The 19912-nt window shown below is 36.1% G+C and overlaps 1 protein-coding gene across 1 annotated transcript; it reads right to left on the bottom strand.

Annotated features, from left to right (window-relative positions):
- Positions 1–6253: 6253 nt before the first annotated feature.
- On the bottom strand, positions 6254–12866 carry LOC139077350 (olfactory receptor 11G2-like). Its single transcript, XM_070584763.1, has one exon. The coding sequence runs from the start codon at positions 9183–9185 to the stop codon at positions 8250–8252; it is 936 nt and encodes a 311-aa protein (XP_070440864.1). The 5' UTR covers positions 9186–12866; the 3' UTR covers positions 6254–8249.
- Between the last annotated feature and the right edge of the window lie 7046 nt (positions 12867–19912).

Below are 19912 nucleotides of genomic sequence, written 5' to 3'. Positions count from 1 at the left end.
CAAGATATTTGTCCATCATAATATACTGTTAGTAATAGCAGGCAAAGATCAGGCTGTAACTAAATTCTCTGTTTCTCTTTTTGTGAATTATGAGTTTATACAAGCCCAGCAGCTCAATTTAGTGCTTATACTGAGCTCAGATGAATACTGGAAATCATTTTTAAGTTTTTTCCTGTAGAAAAAATTTTTTAAAAATCTTGTGTAGAATCTGATAAGCATGTATAATTTAACATTCAATGCTTCTTAATTTATTTGTTCTACAAAGTAGTTAATGTAATTTTAAGACATGACAGTTCAACTCTGAAGAAAAAATTCCTTCCATAGAATTCTATTGAAAGAATGATTTTGCTTTTAGAAATCTCCTTTAGGACCTTGAACTTTTCACCAATTTACTAACACATGAAGGCTCACTTTATTTTAAAAATGGTCAATTTGTAAGCTTGATTGGATCCTGGGCTGGGAAAAGAAACTCTTTTCCTCACTCCCACTATAAAAAGTATAAGTAGGATAATTGGGGACATTCCAAAATAAGGTCTGTAAATTAGATAATCATAGTATAGCAATGTAAATTATACTGTGGTTCTGTGAGAAACCATTCCTTATTTCTAGAAAATATACAGTGAAACATTGAGATGTAAAAGGGCAAGATGTCTGCAACTTACTCTCAAAAGGTTATATGTAGAGAAAGACAGACTGACGGAAGGAGAGAGAGAGAGAGATAAAAAGAGAAAGAATAATAAAGCAATTGTGGTAAAATTTTAACAATTTGGAATCTGGATAAAGGGCATATAAATTTCTATATTTTACTTCTCTTACAACTTTTCTGTAAAACTGAAATTATTTTAAAATAAAAAATACAATAAATCATCAGATCACTTGTAGCTATCAGGTATGTGTCTGGTTTTTGGGGAGTTTCTCAAGTTCATATTTGGAAGCACATAGTCTTTTCAAACATTTGCACATAAAATTCAACTCTCCTCATAGTTTAACTGGGTCCTAAATAAGATAAAAGGAAGGAGAAAAAGCTTTAGGGAATTATTTCGGCTCTAGCAACATGTAAGTAGGTAGAGGAAATTCTGCTCTCTGCTTCAGATCTTTTGTGGTTTATGGCTGACAGAGCATACAACTTCCAGAAATCCATCAATAGCTGGTTAATCAACATTCACTATGTATCTACCACTCTTCTGGGTTGTGAATGACTATGAGAATTAGAAAAGTAGAGAAATGCAAAGAACTGAAAAGATTGTCCTCACAGTTGTCATCATTTATCATGGGAAAATTAGCAGGAATTTTCTAGAAGAATGAATATGAAACCAATGACATGGATAAGATACTTTATAAAATTATTTAGTGAGTAAGAATTTTTGAGCTCTAAAGCATATTTTCTTTGGGATAGGAAAAGAGTTATAGTCTAAATATAAATATCCATTCTTGACCCAAAGCATATTTCACGTGGATTTATCACTGAAGTGAAATGTGAAAACTTCTTCAGTAATATAGTTCCACTTTGTGACATTTCTTTAGAATTATTTTTTGTATTTTCTCAAATATGTGTATGCACATGTATACATATACATTTTTATATGTATGTATATGTCTGTATTTAAATAAATAGACTGGGTTCTGTATTGTGATTTGTATTACATTTTTCAGACCCACTTACTTCATTCTAGGAGTTCATTCACACTTGTAAGATAATTTAATTGGTAATGCAATATAAATGTTCTGCCAACTTTTTGGAGGCATGTTAACTCAGAAATATGAGACAAAAGAAACTGTACAACGTGATTGATAACAGTCTTCAGTTTGAAGTATTGCTAGCATGACTTCGTCACATTTGTATCTTATCAGCTGGTGTTAGAGTCAAGAAACTTCCCCTGTTCTGTACAGCACCAATGAAACTGGCTGAAATAAAACCAGATGGGCCAATAGGCCTGGTCTCTTCTTCTGTCCACTACCAAGTGCACACCTTTCAACCTTCCTGCTCCTGTCCCCATTCACTCAAGGGACAGTGGCTCTTTCCTAATTTAATTCTGAGAAATTTAAGATAATACTTTCTTGAAGTTACAAGTATAAGCTTTGTTAGAAAAGGTAAGGGACAGCATGGTTGGTGAGGTGTTATATGGTTGGTGAATATCCTTAAGGTATTCCAGTTCTTTTAAACTGAGAAACTCTGAGTGAGATCGATCATTAGTATTATTTAAAAAAGATAATTTGTTATAGAATCAAAATTATTTTGTTTTCAGATTGGCACCTGAGATAACAACTCTTGCCAATCTTCTTTTTTTTTCTGCTTTTTCTCCCCAAATCTCCGCAGTGTGTAGTTGTATATTTTAGTTGGGGGTCCTTCTAGTTGTGGCATGTGGGACGCCACCTCAGCATGGCCTGACGAGCAGTGCCATGTCCACGTCCAGGATCTGAACCATTGAAACCCTGGGCTGCTGAAGCGGAGTGCACGAACTTGACCACTTGGTCATGGGGCCAGCCCCTCAAAATTATTAACATACTATTATTTGATATAGAAACGTTTGAAAATAAAGCATAAAATTGGGAACAAAAGAAAAAACAGAAAAAACCCCTCCATATTACTACCCAAACATTGCCATTCAAAATATTTTGGTATGCTTCCCTTTTGTAATTTTTCTAAAGACTAGATTTTAGTGTTTCTGCACAGAGGTATGGTATCGTATTTACAATATTGTACTGTGCTTATTCACTAATTTCTATCAGCTATTTCCCAAAAACACTTCCTAAAGCTGAATATTATTTCAGCTTTAGTGGTGCATAGAAAATTTTCCCTATTTTTCAGTAATTTTTATAACTCTGCTATGGCAAGTTAATAATGATGAAGAAGATGAGCCTTGGACTCAGAGAGGCCAGGTTGAGTCCCTGCTTTCCTAGTTAGTGTTAGACTGTACTACAGGCAAGTTTTCACCTGTTCTCTCCAGGTGTTCTCTCTTAGCTTTCTATTCTGTAAAACAAGTAAAACAGTAACAGCTCATATAACGTTGTAATGAGGACTGAAAGAGATAGTGCATACAAAACGCTTAGCTCAGAAGCTCACATATGATAACCTAACGTTAGGAGACAGCATAACATAACAGTTAATAGCATGGTTTCTGGAGTTACAATTATTTAGTTCATCCTGCTTCCAACACTAACTGTTTAACCTTAGGCAACTTGTTTAATCAGTCTAGGCTTTAGTTACCTCATCTATAAAATGAAGTTACCAACAGTGTGCCTGAGGTTGCACAATTCTTGAATGGCTAAAGTGGAAGTTAAACTTACATACATTGTGAGCTAGCTGGTGTAGGTATCATGAGTTTTTATGTTCTTGTACAGTCTTCAACATGCTGGACAATTTTCTTTCTAAAACCATGATCTTTTCATATTCTGGTCGCTTCACTCTGCTCTACTTGTCTCTTAGCACAACCACATGGTTATTCTACTCTGTCATAGGAAATGGTCAACACCTGGCCATCTGCCACCCACTGTACTACCCCATCCTCATGACAAGATCTGTGGTAGGCTGACGGGTCTCTCTTGGCTCACTGATTTCCTCAAACACTCAATCCCTATTTTCTTTATAAGTATATAGTGTTGTAGGTTGTGTTCCCTGGAAACAGATGCCAAGATTTCATGCAGAAGTTTTGTTGTAGAGTTCTTTTGGGAACAATAGCTGTACAAGAGTGAGGAAAGTAGGCTGCAGCAGAAGGAGAAGTTGAACTGTGATAAAGTTGAAACAAAAGTCTCAGCTGATGCCATGTGGAACTGTGGAGCTAGGATGACTGTTCAGAGTTGTGACTGATTGAGGCAAGAGTGTCAGGATTTTGTACACCAGCATTGACCAATCTCTGAAAGTGGGCTGACCCTGGGTAGGGGAGGTGATCAAGGAAAAGGCTGGTGTCTTTGGCTTAAGGTAATTTCTGGCTAGGGATTTGGTTGTGAGTCAGTCACCAGTATGCCAGACCTCTGGCAGCTGAGGGAATGAATGTATCAGTCTTGAAGGCAAGATCCAGACAGCACATTACAGCATCTACTACACATGGGCCCACTGATTGGCCTGTCCTATAGCTACGCCACATCACAGAACATGTACTATGTGTACTATGTGTTCTATACCTTTGCCACATCATAGATCATGTACTTCGTATTCATCATCATTCTCACTATTTTCCATGTCCTTGGACCGTATACCTTGGTGCTAAGAGCTATGCTTCAGGCTTTCAGCAGCTGGTCATCAAAATGCCATCTCTAAATGTGGGTCTCACTTTGTGGTAGTGTCTTTGTTCTGTGAAACCCCAATGGTAATGTATATGAATCCCACATCTGGCCATTTAGTAGAAATGAAGGCAATGAATCACATCGTTATAATGATATCTTCTTTGAAGACTCTGGTCTTAAACTTCCTCAGTGACAGCCTGCTCAATAAGGACATGAAACCTGTTCTCAGTCATGTCTTTTATGGAATGAATGTTAGCCACAGTTCATGAATAGTTCTTCCTATTGAAGGACCCTATTGAAGAACCCTGGTTTTATTAATTATACATCTCTGCCCTACTATGAAAAATGAAAATATTTGATATATCTAATCTTACTTTGGGTAGAGTTGCATGTTATAAGGCGAAATGAAATAGCACTATATAGAGAAGTCTATGTTATATGATTTGATTTTTGTAAAATAAAGAATGAAAAAACCCTGATATATGGTTATAAATACTTTTATATAGTTAGGAGTATGGAGAATAGTATGAACATATGTACTACGTTGTTAATATTGTTTATCTAGTAGGGATGGGGTGTGATGGAGTGAAGAGTAGATTGAGGGTGAAGTGGTGGTGGTGCCGAGTAGTGAGGAAAAGATAAAGGAGTCTACTGTCAAACCAGCATGTACATTATCCCATTCATATAAAATTGACATATGTGAGTGTGTGTGTATGTGTATAAAAGAATACATGAAAGATTGTTCACTAAAATATTAATGCTGGTTACCTCAGAGTGGTGGGATTTTAGATAACTTTTTAAATAGTTTTATATTTTTCTATATTGTTTGAGAATTATTACAGTGAGAATTTATTATTTTTATATTGAGAAAAGATCAAGGTTTTTTTTTATTGTGGAAGAAAACAATTGCATTAAATAAATCTTTCTTGAATAGAAATAAATGTCGGTGTATTCCTTGGAGTTAAAAAGAAAGCTAAATCTGATTTCATAAAAGCAGGTCAAATACAAAGTATATTCCAGCTAATGTGTTTCTGGCTCAAAACATAAGTTCTGAGGGTAGTATTTTAAAATCAGTATGATATTTGTACTTTGATATCCTTTAAAGATTGATTTTTCAAAAAATTATTTTATTGAGGTCATATTGGCTTATGACTGTGTAAATTTCAGGTATACATTATTATATATCAGTTTATATATAGAGAGCATCATATTTACCACCAATAGTCTAGTTTTTATTCATCACCATACATATATGTCCCTTTACCCCTTTCACCCTCCCTCCACCTCCTTCCCCTCTGGTAACCACTAATTTGTTCCCTTTATCTACGTTTTTGTTTATTGAAGATTTATTTTTATATTTTAAAACCCAAATGACATATTTATTTTTTAAATTGAATGAATCTGACATGTAGCATTGTGTAAGTTTGAGTTGTACAAAGCGTTACTTTGATACATTTATATATTGTAATATAATTGATATTGTAGTGATATTTATCACGTAACATAATTGTAGTACAATATTATTGTCTATATTCATTATACTGTGTTTTAGATCTGTATAGCTTATTTACTACTCATTACAAGCTTGTATGCTTAAATATCATTAATCTTATCCCTTGCCCCCTGTCCCTTGGTAACCACCATTTTACTCTCTGTTTTTTACAGGTTTAACTTTTTTGGATTCCACACATAAGTGATGTCATACCATACTTGTCTTTTTCTGTCTAACTTATCTCACTTAGAATAATATGCCCAAGGTCCATCCATGTTGTCACAAATGGGAGGGTATCTTCCTTTCTCATGGCTGAATAATATTCCATTGTGTATATGTACACATCTTTTTTCTCCATTCATTTGTTGATGGCCATTTTGGTTGTTTCCACATCTTGGCTATTGTAAATAATGCTGTGATAAACATGGGAGTTCATATATGTATCTTGTTGAAATTTTGTTTTCCCAAATGATATATTTCTTTACTGCTTTCCATTTCTTTTTACAGCTCTCTAGCTATATCTATTATTGTTTGTTGAATTGTGAATTATATTACCTCTTGGAGCCATATTTATTTTGATCAAGGAAGCTCATTAATATATCAACGTGTGGCCAATTATAAATTATGATGGGTAATAAATGCCCCATGGACACCTGTTCTAGAAACGCTTCTTTTCTGTGTGTTGTGGTATACTTGTAAATAGACGGTGATCTGTAAATGGTTACATGCACTGTTCAGAACTTACCATGCTTTCTCATCCCTTAATACTCCTGGCTTTTATCTTTGCTGTTCTTTCACTTGCTCCCATAGAAACTTGCAATTCCCTTGGTTATAACACACCTTGCTCCATTTAACACTTGTTTATGAGCCCCACAAGAGGGAAATGTGTCTTATTCACTTCTGTATATGGTTTACCTTCTAGATCAGTGCCTAGCATATTGAATGTGTTTAATTGTTTTAATAATTAAGTGACCATGGAGGAAGATGATACAGCAATTAACAATTATATAAAAAATACTTTCAATTTTTCACGGTATATTTATTCTCTTAGTTCCTCAGAAGAGGAAGACACTTCTTATTTTGTTCTAACAGATACAAATAATTTTAGTGAGATGACGTCAAGAGGTTGTCAGAATTCTTCTTTTTCATTTTCCATCAACAATCAGTCCTCTTCCTAGTTTCCAAAAGAATCAAAGAATTATGAAGAAATGTTTCTCTGGTTCTAACTTCATAGTGAAATAGTTATTAAAATTTATTTATTAATGTTAGCATTAAATGTTGTTTCAATGCAATACATACATATAGCACAAAATTTTAAAAATACAAAGGCATATAGAGTGAAAATGTCTCCTCTCCCTGTCCCCAGACACCCAATTCTCCTTTTCAAAAGCAATAACTGTTACTAGTTTCTTCTTTCTCCTTCAAGAAGCATAGAATGTAATAATGAACATAAATATATGCATATCTATATGATCTTTTTTCACATTAAAGATAGCCCAAGATACAGATCTCTTTCATCTTGCCTTTCATTTAATGATATATTTCGAGGATAGTTTTAGATCCATAGACAGGTACAGATCTTCATTTTTAACAGATATATACTATATCTATTCTATGGATGTACAATAATTTATCTAATCAGTCCTTAATGAATGGTAATTTAAGTTATTCCGATGTTTTACTAGTAGGAACAGTAGTTGTATTCTTGTACATATGCCATTTTTTTGTGTGTAAGTATAGTAGTCAGATAAATATCTAGGAGTGGAATTGCTGAGTCAAAGTGAATGCCCTTTAAATTTTGATAGTTTTTGGCAAACTGTCCTCCATAGATATAGTACCAATTTATGCTCTACTAGCAAAGGATGCGATCGCTTTTTTCCCCAACATCATTTTTGATCTTTGTCAATTTAGGGGCAAAATAAGTACATTTAATACATTTTTCTTTGTATTTATCTAATTCTGAATAAAATAGAATGTCTTTTCAGATATTTAAAAGCCTTTCCTATTTACTTTTTTCATATGTTTGCTAATGCTATTTTTCTTATTGATCTGAAGATATTTATATACATATCCCTCTCAAATATATTAATCTTTTTGTCTATAATTGATGCTACCATGACAGATGTTTTGGAGGACAAAGCTCAACTAGAAGAGCAAAGACAATTTGTTGCTGTTGAAGAGTAAAAGAAAACTTTAAGTTTTTCCCTACGGTTATAACTTCGTGTAATTTGTAAGGGCAACTACAAATAGAGAGATTTTCTGAGTTGGCAGGAGATTTGTTTTTAATTATATTTCACGAACAAACTCAACTCAGTTTTTCAATCTATAGCTCTATGATTTGTAAAATTAGGGAGATGCATCTTTTTGAGATCCTGTATAACCCTATAAGTTCTATGAGATAAAAAAAATCACTATGGTGTGTAAAGTTCAAAAAAATATGAACAATTTTCTAAATGATGTCAGTTTCCTTTTTAGCCATGAAATTAAAAACAGATTCTGCCCCCTAAAATCTTTTAAACCAAGACTCTTACTTTTATGTTCTCAATAATTTCTTCATAGAATGTTTCATATCTTTGTTCCTCAGACTGTATATCACAGGGTTAAGGAGTGGAGTAACTACAGAATAAAACAGAGTCACTATCTTCTGCATTCCAGCTTCATGCTCAGATGTCGGGCTCACATACATGACCATCACTGAGCCATAAAAAAGAGAAACCACAGCCAGATGAGACCCACAGGTGGAGAAAGCCTTTCTTCTCCCAGCTGCTGAAGGGACCCTCAACACAGCTGTCAGGACCAGAGCATAGGACACCATGATGAAGAGAAAGGGAACAAATAAGAGCAGAGAACTTAAGATGGAGCTAGTTAACTCTATTGCAGCGGCTCTGGTACAGGTGAGGGCCAACAGAGGACCTGGATCACACAGGAAGTGGTCAATGATCCTGGATCCACAGAAAGATATTTGGGAAATAACAATGATAGGAATCAGAAACCAGAGAAAACCAAGTATCCAGCAGCTGACCACGAGATTGGTGCAGAGACATCTAGTCATAAGAATGGGGTAATGGAGAGGCCAGCAGATGGCAAGGTATCGATCAAATGCCATAATAGCCAAGAAAAAGCATTCTGTAGAACCCAAGGAGAAGAAAAAGTAGAACTGGAGAAAGCACCCCGAGAAGGAGATCACCTTGGTGTCAGAGAGGAAGTTGGCCAACATGTTGGGGACAGTGGAGGTGACGTAGCAGATCTCCAGGAAGGAGAAGTTGGCGAGCAGGATGTACATGGGGGTGTGGAGTCTCTGATCCCAGCGCACAGCACAGATGATGGAACCATTGCCCATGAGGGTCAGGAGGTAGACAATAGAGAAGAGCACAAAGAGGAGGATCTGCCCCTCCCTGGGGCAAGGGAAGCCCAGGAGGATGAAGCCAGTGATGGCGTTGGAGTTATTGGGGGTGTTGGAGATTTTCATGGATCTATGAGCTGTAAAAACACCATCAAATTATTGAACGACTATGTGAAGACAGATGGGAACCCTGATATGTATTGAAGCCAACCTGGGGAATGCAATAAACACTTATATATCAATAGTTACTATTTTTGTCTGATCCTACAATGCTGTCCTGGGTTAGTTGTTGGACTGTAAAAACACTAGAAGTTAGTGAATATCAGTGGATAGGCAGAGACATTCCTTTGTTGAGAAATGTATGGAAAAATGCTTAATATAGAACATACAGCTTATGAAATCATTATAAATAAAACTCCACTGTAACTCCCACTGAAGTCAAGAAATACAATATCACTTGCATCCTAGAACTTTCCCTCATGCTCCATCCCAATCACTATCCTCTACCTCTCTCTGACCCTCCAGTTTTAACATTCTCCTTTTCTTGTGGTAATCAACTCTTATTTTCTTTATTTTAATAACAAAGTATGCATTCCTAAAAAAAGTATTTAGTTTTGTTTTTGTGCTTTATATAAATGAAATCATGTTATATGTAGTACTTTTGGATGGCTTCTTTTGTTCAATAGTAAGTTTGTGAAATTCATGTTGTTGCATGGATCTGTAGCTTGTCCATTTTTACTGCACTCTATGCTATTACATTCTATGAATAAACCAGTACTTTTTTAAGTATTCTACTATAGATGAGTATCTTGGTTATTTCTGGTTTGGGGCAATCAGGAGTAATGCTACTATGAACGTATTGTTTATTTATCTTGGTTCACACGTGCGTGAGTATCTGTAGGCTGGATCATAGGGTGTGTGTATCTTCAACTTCAGTAGATTAAGCTAAACAGTGTTCCATGACTATTGCACTATTTTTTATTCCCACTGATGATATATGAGAGCTCTGATTGACAGCATTCTTTTTTAATGTTAAGGTCTTTATTTGTCAGAGCCTGGGGAATGATATGTAGACTGCGTTTTACCAGCAGCTCTTTTTATTTTTTTCCTTCTGGTAATATCAAACTAGGCAGTGTTCTCCTTGGCAGTACTTTTTTTCAGAGTAGGTGGTTATATCAGAACTACTCTGCTCTCAAGAGAGAGTATTCTGGAAATGAAAAAGAAAACTGTCCCCAAATTTAGTTTAGGAGAACATTTTAATGCATGAAGTAATTTACAGCCACTTCTGTGAAGTTCATTATGCATGTTATATGAGCTTTGAGTCATGATCAGCCTTGTGATTTAAACAAGATGTTTCTTCACTGTATTTCCTACTTTCCTATATGACTCTCCCAAGAGAGAATTCTTTGAAGTGGCTCACTCAGGAGCATCTTCCTGAGCAAGAAGTTTCAAACAGAACTTCATCATAGACTTGAAAACAATTTATCTCAGTTACTTTACCAGAAGTGATTGGGAATTAGCATAATGCTTTGTAATTCCATAGATTTTAATAAATATTTATAAAATGAATGAATAAATACACTTTTTCAGTTACCAGAAGGAGAGCACATCAACAGAGCCACTTGTGGGCAAAGCTGACTTAGATTGTGTGGCTCTGGAAGAAGAGACACTTGGGAAAACCAGAATCACTTTTCTCTTTTGAGGTGGTTAACTCCTTTGTGGATTCTGTTTGGTAATGCAATCTACCAATGTGAGGAGTAAAACATTCAAATTAATTGCAGGAAATAGCTGCAGCTCACTTCTGTTAATACAGTTCCCCAGCCATCCATGGCAGATCCAGCCTAGGGATAGGATCAGCATTAATCTGCTCTTGTTGAAACAAGTCCTTGATTGTCTGTGTTGGGAATATGACTCTGCAAAATCCATTGTTTCCTTTCCAGTTATATAAACTCTGCAACCTGATATTATTGATCTTATGTTAAGGTAGATGTAGCTGGAAAGTTGAAAAGCAGGGAAAACTTTAAAGTTTTGCTCCCTCTCCCAGTAACTCCTTGGGAGCATCTCAAGGCAGAATGACTTTGGACGGTTATATATTTGCATAATGGCTTTATGTTTTTCTGAGTTGAAAAAAACAGACAGAAATCTTTGTTAAATGATCCTGCACTCGGATCTTGTACTTGGTTATTGTGGGCTCTGTAAATAAGGTATGCATAAGGAACACAAAAAAATATGTATTTTCCATTATCTGGAATACAGCATCAATCAATCAAGCAATGATCTTATTTTTGAGAGTTGGCATAATTATCCAAGGAGTCTGACAATGTTCCATTTGGAATATTCAAATGTTCTATTTGGAATATTCAAATATTCTATTTGGAATATTCAAAAACAGTAAGACATCCATGGATAAAAGGCAGAAGGTGTCAGGGAAAAGGTGGTTGATTACAATATATTTTTGTTTTGTTTTTGGAGAGGAAGAAAGTTTGTGATGGGGGACTAGCAAACTGATTAATATTTTGGAGCTTATAAAATGTGTATGAAAGCTTCCCTCTCTGAGATAGATCTAGTTCTGGATTTTATCTGATTTTCATGACCTGGGGGACTCATGTGGTCAAGAAAATTTCCCAAGATCCTGATAGTTTATGTCTTAACTTATATTACCTCTGGTCTTTTAGTGCCTCAGCTGTGGAAGGTATAGATTCTTGTTCTTGTACCATAAACTTATGAATACCCTTTCCTCTCTGATTTTAAGGATGTGTGACTAAGGACTGAGACTAAATTTCAGATACTATATAGTCATCATTTGTAGGTAAACTTAAACCAGACATTAAATATCTAATATATGTTTGCATTACTTTACATGCACTGTTCTCATTCAGGATGAAAATATTCAGAATGTGGTCGTTTCTGAAGCCATCACTTTTCCAAATGCCCTGTTCTTTGAAAGGGGCTGTTAACAAATGTTGGAGCCATGAGAATACATTAACTGCTGGTGAATGGAAGGAGTGACTCAAAAGAAAATTTGCTATGACATGTAAAGGTCGCTTTTGGACTTTAAATTCCATGAAGTTAAAAAACGTCCTTTATAGGCCTACAGGTGTAATACCAACTTAGAAAAAAGTCGCTGAGTTTTCAATAGGTCAAAATAATTTGTTACTAATTGTGGTTGGGGCATTTTTAATTAAAGTGTTTTGCAGGATATTTCTGAAAGGTTATTTTTTGTGATAATCACTTTGTTCATTTTCTCAAAATATTTTCTGCGCTTTGAATGACTTAGTTAATGTTCAAGAACTTACTTTTCCTGGTCTAGTCTATTTTAATGTTACATGTCTTCTTTTCTTTTATGCCTCACATCCAATTCATTAGCAAGATGCTTCTGTTTCTGAAATACAGCTCATATCTTTCCTTTGTCTTCCCTCTCATCTCCCAAGTTCAAATTTTCATACTTTCTTCCTTGGACTTCTGCAGCACCATCCTAACAGAGCTCCTCACTTCTACTTTTGTAACTAAACCCTCCATTTTCCAAGTAGCTGCAGAGCACTCTTTAAAAATGGAAAAACCTACCATTATAGATTTCTGAACAAAACCATTCACTCTCAGAGCAATTCTGTCTGGAAGTTTCACAAAGCTGTTGTAGAAAACAGGAAGGTGTTCTAGATAACAGAAATGACCACCACAATTTTATGCTTAATCTAATATATTTAACCAGACTGTACTGTCACTCACCTTTTATTACTTAGCTCCTCTGTACGGAAGAAACTATGAAGTTTATCTCCACAAGTCTGAGCTGGAGCTGTCAAAAAAAAAAAAAAAGAGAGAGAGAGAAAAGAAAAGAAAGGCTGCTGGATTCACCCTGCATCGGCTGCAGAGGGCGCTGTGAACATTGGTATAACGATTTCTGTGTTTGTGTACCCAGGCTGCTTGGACCGAGTTAATTGACAACAATCAACTTTTTTTGGTTTACCTGTTAAATTAATCAACCCTGGAGAGGCTGAGATAGACTATGGCTGAGGGAACAAGGCTGTGCCATACACAGTGTGAGGAAGACATTCCCTGATATTTTAATTTTCCCTCAAAGCTCAGTACAGTAGAAGTTTGGTACCTCCATTTGTTGGCCCTCTGTCCACAGCCAGTCCAGAGACGTCTCGTGACAACCCAGTTCCCTGATTTACAAACATTGTATAGTTTCAGCGAGGGGCTGCCACATCTGTCACATTGGGTAATCTGTTCCTGGAAAGTACTTAAAAGTAAGGATAATTTTCCAGATTGGGATGAGTGGTAGGCAGCTGTGTATACCAGAAAAGCATTGGATTTAGAGTCAAAAGCTTCTTTTACTAGTTATAGGAAATTAATTCTCAATTTCCCTAGGTATTAAATGGGCATAATTATGCCTTCTTTAAAGGGCTATTATAAAGATTACTGAATGAGACAAATTTCTGTAAATACCTCGACCATTGCCTCACCAGTAAGAGCTTAAGAGATATTAGTTGTATGTGTATGGCTATAGCAACTTCGAAGAGAGCTGTGAGTAAAAGCTGGCAGATTATGATTCTTTACTCTTCTAAACAGTATATAATCTTAATACCTGCATCAGCAAAGGAATTCCAAACTGAAGCTTCTCAAAAGTTTATTTTTTTTATTTTCTTAGAGAAGAGACATAGTCTTGGCGATAACCAGAGAGAAGAAAAGAGGTGCAAATGGTTGTGATGAGGATCTTTGTATTTGCTGAGAGATGGAGGGGTTATAAACAGAGCCTGCCGTGGAGTAAGCCCTGTTTTTTCCTGATCCTGAGGATCTGTTTACTGCTTCTAACAGGAAAACAGTGTCAAGAGACATCTATTTATATGCTTGTTATTCACTTCCCTCGGGACCTGCCTTAATTTCTGTTGGGTTTTTTTTCTGTGCTAGTTGAAATAATATCTTTTCTTTGCTTTAAAACTCTCTCAGGTATAATGAAATCTTAACAAATCAATTGATTGTTTGATTAATTAATCAACCAATAAGTCTGTCTCTTGCTCCCCTAAGTGTGCCTACCACGTGGCCAATGAAAAATCTTACAAGCCTGAAGGGGATAAAAGCAGCCCCAGATGGCCATAACTGATCTGACATTCACAACCAGACCTCAGTTATTGCAAGCTGACCTGACACTCTCAGCTATACCGTGCTATTCTGTTATTGGACATAAACCATCCAACAAAATACAACTTCAGTCAAGGTTACTAAGAGACCATGATAAAACAGGACAAAACAAGGCTACTTCATAATTTTGTCTAAGCACAGAAAAAACAAAGTCACTGTGCCACCCATACAATATCAAATATTTTCCTGTCTTGGCTAAAATGAATGACTTCTACTTTTTAAAAAAAAGCCAATTACAGCTTTACTCTCCTTTTTTGTCTGTCCTCTCTATAGATAGATTTGTTGAAATACCTACTCATAGAATTGTCCTTGCTTTGACAACATCCAATTTGGAGCAAATCATCTTCTCAGATTCTCTCCAAGATCACTCAACCAAAGCACCAGTCCTATAATAGGTTCCTTGTAACACTGTCTTACTGAGACATCCCAAGGTTCTCTCCTGGTGTATGTTGTCCCCTGCTATAATGAGTAACAAACCCAACTCATTCGTCTATAGGTATTCCTGTGGTCTTTGGCCAAAGGGCATCAACAAAACTAACATATAATAAGTTGGCTGTGAAACGGGAAGTTTCTCCATGAGACATTATGTGGACATCTTTAAGAAGACAGCTGCATCTAAGGACACTTTCCTGGTCCAAGGATGTTCTTGGCTAAGGTTAGTCAGAGCAGGGTCATTCTGCAGCTGCTCTCTGACCAACTGCAGCTGGGAGGTGGGCTCCAAGGTTTACTTACCTCAACAGAGGGGCAGATCTTTGAACACAGCTGATCTCCTATCTCTCCATCCTTTCTAGTGTGGCAGAAATTTTTGTCTAAAACACTGATGAGTTCAGCTTGCTTCCCTGTTTGGCCACCATTTATATTTCAAAATATTGCAGAATCCATATCCTGGCAAACAGGGCACTCTAGGAGGAAAACTCTTTCACTTTTATGTCCTACTTTCCAGAGTTTCTTGCAGATGTCTCTGTCTTGGTGAAACCAAACCCCTCAGGTACACAGTGACAGCATAAAAAAAATGTGTTGAAGGAGTAGGTTTTTTTTGCATTTTTAAAAACTTTTTATTGAGACTATGATAGTTTAAAACCTTGTGAAATTTCAGTTGTACATTATTGTTAGACAGTCATGTTGTAGTTGTACCACTTCACCCTTTGTGCCCACCCCCCACACACCGTTTCCCCCAGTAACGACTAATCTGTTCTCTTTGTCTACGTGTTTAACATCCACATATAAGTGGAGTCATACAGAGATTGTCTTTCTCTATCTGGCTTATTTTACTTAACATAATACCCTCAAGGTCCATCCATGTTGTTGTGAATGGGACGATTTTATCCTTTTTTATGGCTGAGTAGTATTCCATTGTGTATATATATATATATATATATATATATACACACACACACACACACACACCATATCTTCTTTATCCAATCATCAGTTGCTGGGCACTTAGGTTGCTTCCATGTCTCGGCTATTGTAAATAATGCTGCAATGAACATAGGGGTGCATGCAACTTTTGGAACTGCTAATTTCAAGTTCTTTGGATAGATACTCAGTAGTGGGATGGCTGGGTCATATGGTATTTCTATTTTTAATTTTTTGAGAAATCTCCATACTGTTTTCCATAGTGGCTGCACCGGTTTGCATTCCCACCAGCAGTCTATGAGGGTTTGAAGGAGTAATTTTACCCTCTGGAAAAAATAGTACCTACTGTGACTCACTTGCAGTGGGAGAGTCAAGCCCTATGTAGAAAATGACCTAGAAAAGCAGGTGTGGAGGATTGATCAATTAATAGAGTTCAAGAGTGTCTGTTCTACTCTGCCTCTTTTCTGTCCTTTTCATATCACTTTCCCATCTCTGGGCTTGATCTGAGAATACTTTTTATTTTTTAAACAGTTTTAGGGTGGTATAACTGACATACAATATTGTATACAAAGTGTGTAATTTGATAATTTTCACACAAATATATATACACCTGTGACACCATCTCCATAATCAAGATAGTAAACATAATCATCATCTCCAATCATCATGCCCCTTTGCAATCTCTCCCGCCTACCCATCTCTGACCTCACTCCCCAGGGAACCACTGATCTTTCTCTCACTATAGATGAGTTTCAATTTTCTTCAGCTTTATATAAATGGAATCATACCATATGTACTCTTTCTTTTGGTCTAGCTTCTTTCACTCAGCACAATTATTTTGAGGTCCATCCATGGTGTTGCGTGTATCAGTAGATCATTCCTTTTTATTGCTGCGTAATATTCTGTTATATAGACATACCAAGATTTGTTTATCCATTCGCCTGTTGATGGATATTTGGATTCTTTCCAGTTTTGTGTTATTATAAATAAACCTGCTAGGAATATTTGTGTATAAGACTTAATGTGGCGTATGCTTTTTTTCCTCCTGGGTAAATAGCTAGGGGTGAAATAGCTTTCTCAAGTGGTAGATACATGCTTAACTGCCAGCTGCTTTCCAAAGTGCTTGTACCGTTTTACATTTGCACCAGCAGTGTATGAGAGTTCAAATTTCTTTATATCATCAACAACATTTGCATGGACAGTGTTAATTTTAGTCCTTCTGGTATGCATACAGTGGTTTCAATATCTCATTGTGGTTTTAATTTGTATTTTTCTATTGACTAGTGATGTTGAAAATATTTTCATTTATTTGCCATCCATATATGTTCTGTTCAATTCTGTTCAAATATTTTCTCCATTTTTAATTGATTTTTTATTATTGATTTTTGAGTGTTCTTCATATATATATTCTCGATGCAATTCCTTTAAATGATATATGCTTTGCCAGTATTTTCTCCTAGTCTGTGGACTGTCTTTTCATTCTCTTTTTTTTTCCCTAAAGATTGGCACCTGAGCTAACATCTGTTGCCAATGTCCTTTCTTTTTCCTCTTCTTCTCCCCAAAGCCCCCCAGTACATAGTTGCAGATTCTAGTTGTAGGTCCTTCTGGTTGTACTATGTGGGACGCTGCCTCAGCATGGCCTGATGAGTGGTGCCATGTCTGTGCCTAGGATCCCAACCGGTGAAACCCTGGGCGGCCGAAGTGGATCACGTGAACCTAACCACTCCACCACGGGGTCGGCCCCTGTCTTTTCATTCTCTTAATAGTGTCTTTCCAGGAGCAGGTATTTTTAATTTTGGTGGAGTTCAGTTTACCAATTTCTTCTTTTATAGATGGTGCTTTTGGTGTTGTATTTAAGAAATCTTTGCCCAAGCCAGGGTCACAAGGATTTTCCTCTATTTTTTCTTTCAGATGTTTTATAGTTTTAGGCTTTATAACCTATCACCCATTTCAATTTAATTTTTGTGTATTTTATGAGGTGTTGAAATATTGAAGTTAATTTTTTTATATAGATATCCAACTATTCCAGCACCATTTATTAAAAATACTCTCCTTTCTCCAATAAATTGTTTTGGCATGTTTGTTGAAAATGTTTGCCATGAATAGAGGGCTATTTCTGGACTCTATTTTGTTCCATTGATCTATTTGTTTAACTTAATGTCAATGCCACGTTGTTTTGATCATCGTAACTTTGTGTGTCTTAAAATCAGATAGTGCTATTCATTCAACTTTTTTTTTTGTTTAGTCTAAGTCTTCTGCATTTCCATAGGACTTTGAAAATTAGCTTGCCGATTTCTACCAAAAAAGTCTCCCGGGATTTTGATGTGGATTACATTGAATCCATAGCTCATTTTGGGAAGATTTGATTTCTTAGCAATACTGAGTTTTCCAACCCATGAACAAGTTATATTTTTACAATTATTTACATCTTTAACTTCCTTCTGCTATGTTTTGTGGTTTTCATTGTATAAGTCTTTCACATCCTATATCATATTTATCTCTATTTAATACTTTTTGATGCTATTGTAAACGGCATTTTTTTTAAATGTCAATTTCTGATTGTTGCTAGTATCTGCTTATAGAAATACAATACATATTTGTATATGGATCTGGAAATATATATATATCTTTTGTATATATATCTTGAAATCTCGCAAAACTCTGTTATTAGTTCCAGTAGCCTTTTTGCTGATTCCTTTGGATTTCCTACATAGACGACCATGTCATCTCTAATTAAAGACAGTCTTTCTTTCAATTGAGATGCCGTTTCTTTCTTTTTTTTTGCTTGATTGCACTAACACTTCCATTACAATGTTGAATAGAAGTGATGAAAGCAGACATCCTTGTTTTGTTTCTGACTTTAGAGGGAAAGCATTCATTTTCACCATTAAGTGTGATGTTAGATACAGGTTTTTGAAAATATTCTTTACAGATCAAGGAAGTTTCTGTCTGTCTGCAGTTTGTTAAGAACTTTGATCAGGAATGGATGTTGGTTAGAATATAGTTGCATATGTACAGGTACATTTTGTATTACCTAGATGTTTATGTGCCAACATAGGCATTTAACTACATTATCTATCAGAGTTTAAACGGGAAAACTAATGTTTAGTTTCAAACAACCCAGTTCTGAGAAAAGTTTTGCCCTTAACTTACATTTTAATTGTCATTTGAGAGTTTGCTGTATTAATGTTTCATTTTAAAGGAAATATCACAGAAACATCAGCAATAAATAAGCCCTAAGAAGGGCCTGATAGAATAAAGCCTCTTTCTCTACACCTGGTGTTCTCTTGGCAGCATACGCTGGTCGTGCCAATGAAATCTGTGTTTCCTTACAGAAGACAGAGGGTGAATCTATACACTATCAACAATGCAGGTATTAACAGCCTCTGGCGTGTGGTCTGAAGATGGTTCACTTTGCCAGGATGCACTCTCACATCACCCATGAGATTTCTATTCACCTGTAGAGGCTACCTCTGCTCTCGGGGCTGACTTGTTCCCTCCAAACTGGGTGAGAGAAAACACAAGTGGGAAGAAATTGGTCCCTGGGGCTGCTGAGTATCGACTTGCTACGTTTTAATCTCTCTCTCTCTCTCTCTGCTTCCAGGATCCTGCGAGCACTTCACTCACACTGCCACTCACCTTAATATCTGATCTCTAGTGTCCTGCAAATTCTTCTCAGTACCCTATTAGGATCAAGTTATGGAAAAAAAATCTCCTCTCGCCTTGTTTCAGACAGTGTATAATGGCATACATTTAAAAGGAAAATTTATAAGGAAAAAAGAAAACATACAAAAGAAAAAAGCATTTATTCAAAATACAAATATTTTATCCTAAGAACATTAAAATATCTACCTGGAAGTTTGTTTGAATAGTATAGTTTACTGGATTCATTTTCCATTCTCCGTGTACCCTCCTCCACCCCCTTATTTCTTCAGTCATGTCAGGAATAGTCCCCAAACTTCCCACTTCTCTTTCAGTTCTGGGTCACCCTTTCCTTCAGCCTCTCACTTTTATTTGAAGAGCAGACGTGGGAGCCCCGTACGGGTAAATTGCTTCTGGTAATTTATAAAGAATCTAATTCTAGAAAGAATCTAATAAACTTTTTAAGACAGATATTGTCATATCAACAATTCTTTCCCTTCTTGTGAACACTCCTCCAAAGGAAACTTCTGCATAACAGAAGAGAACTTTGGTATCCAAATGTAAGGGGTTATTTATTTATTTTTTTGAGGAAGATTAGCCTCAAGCTCACATCTGCTGCCAATCCTCCTCTTTTTGCTGAGGAAGACTGGCCCTGAGCTAACATCCGTGCCCATCTTCCTCTACTTTATATGTGGGATGCCTACCACAGCATG

The sequence above is a fragment of the Equus przewalskii genome, chromosome 1, assembly GCF_037783145.1.
Source record: "Equus przewalskii isolate Varuska chromosome 1, EquPr2, whole genome shotgun sequence".
Classification (NCBI taxonomy): Eukaryota; Metazoa; Chordata; class Mammalia; order Perissodactyla; family Equidae; genus Equus; species Equus przewalskii.
This window is presented reverse-complemented; position numbering and strand designations above follow the sequence as displayed.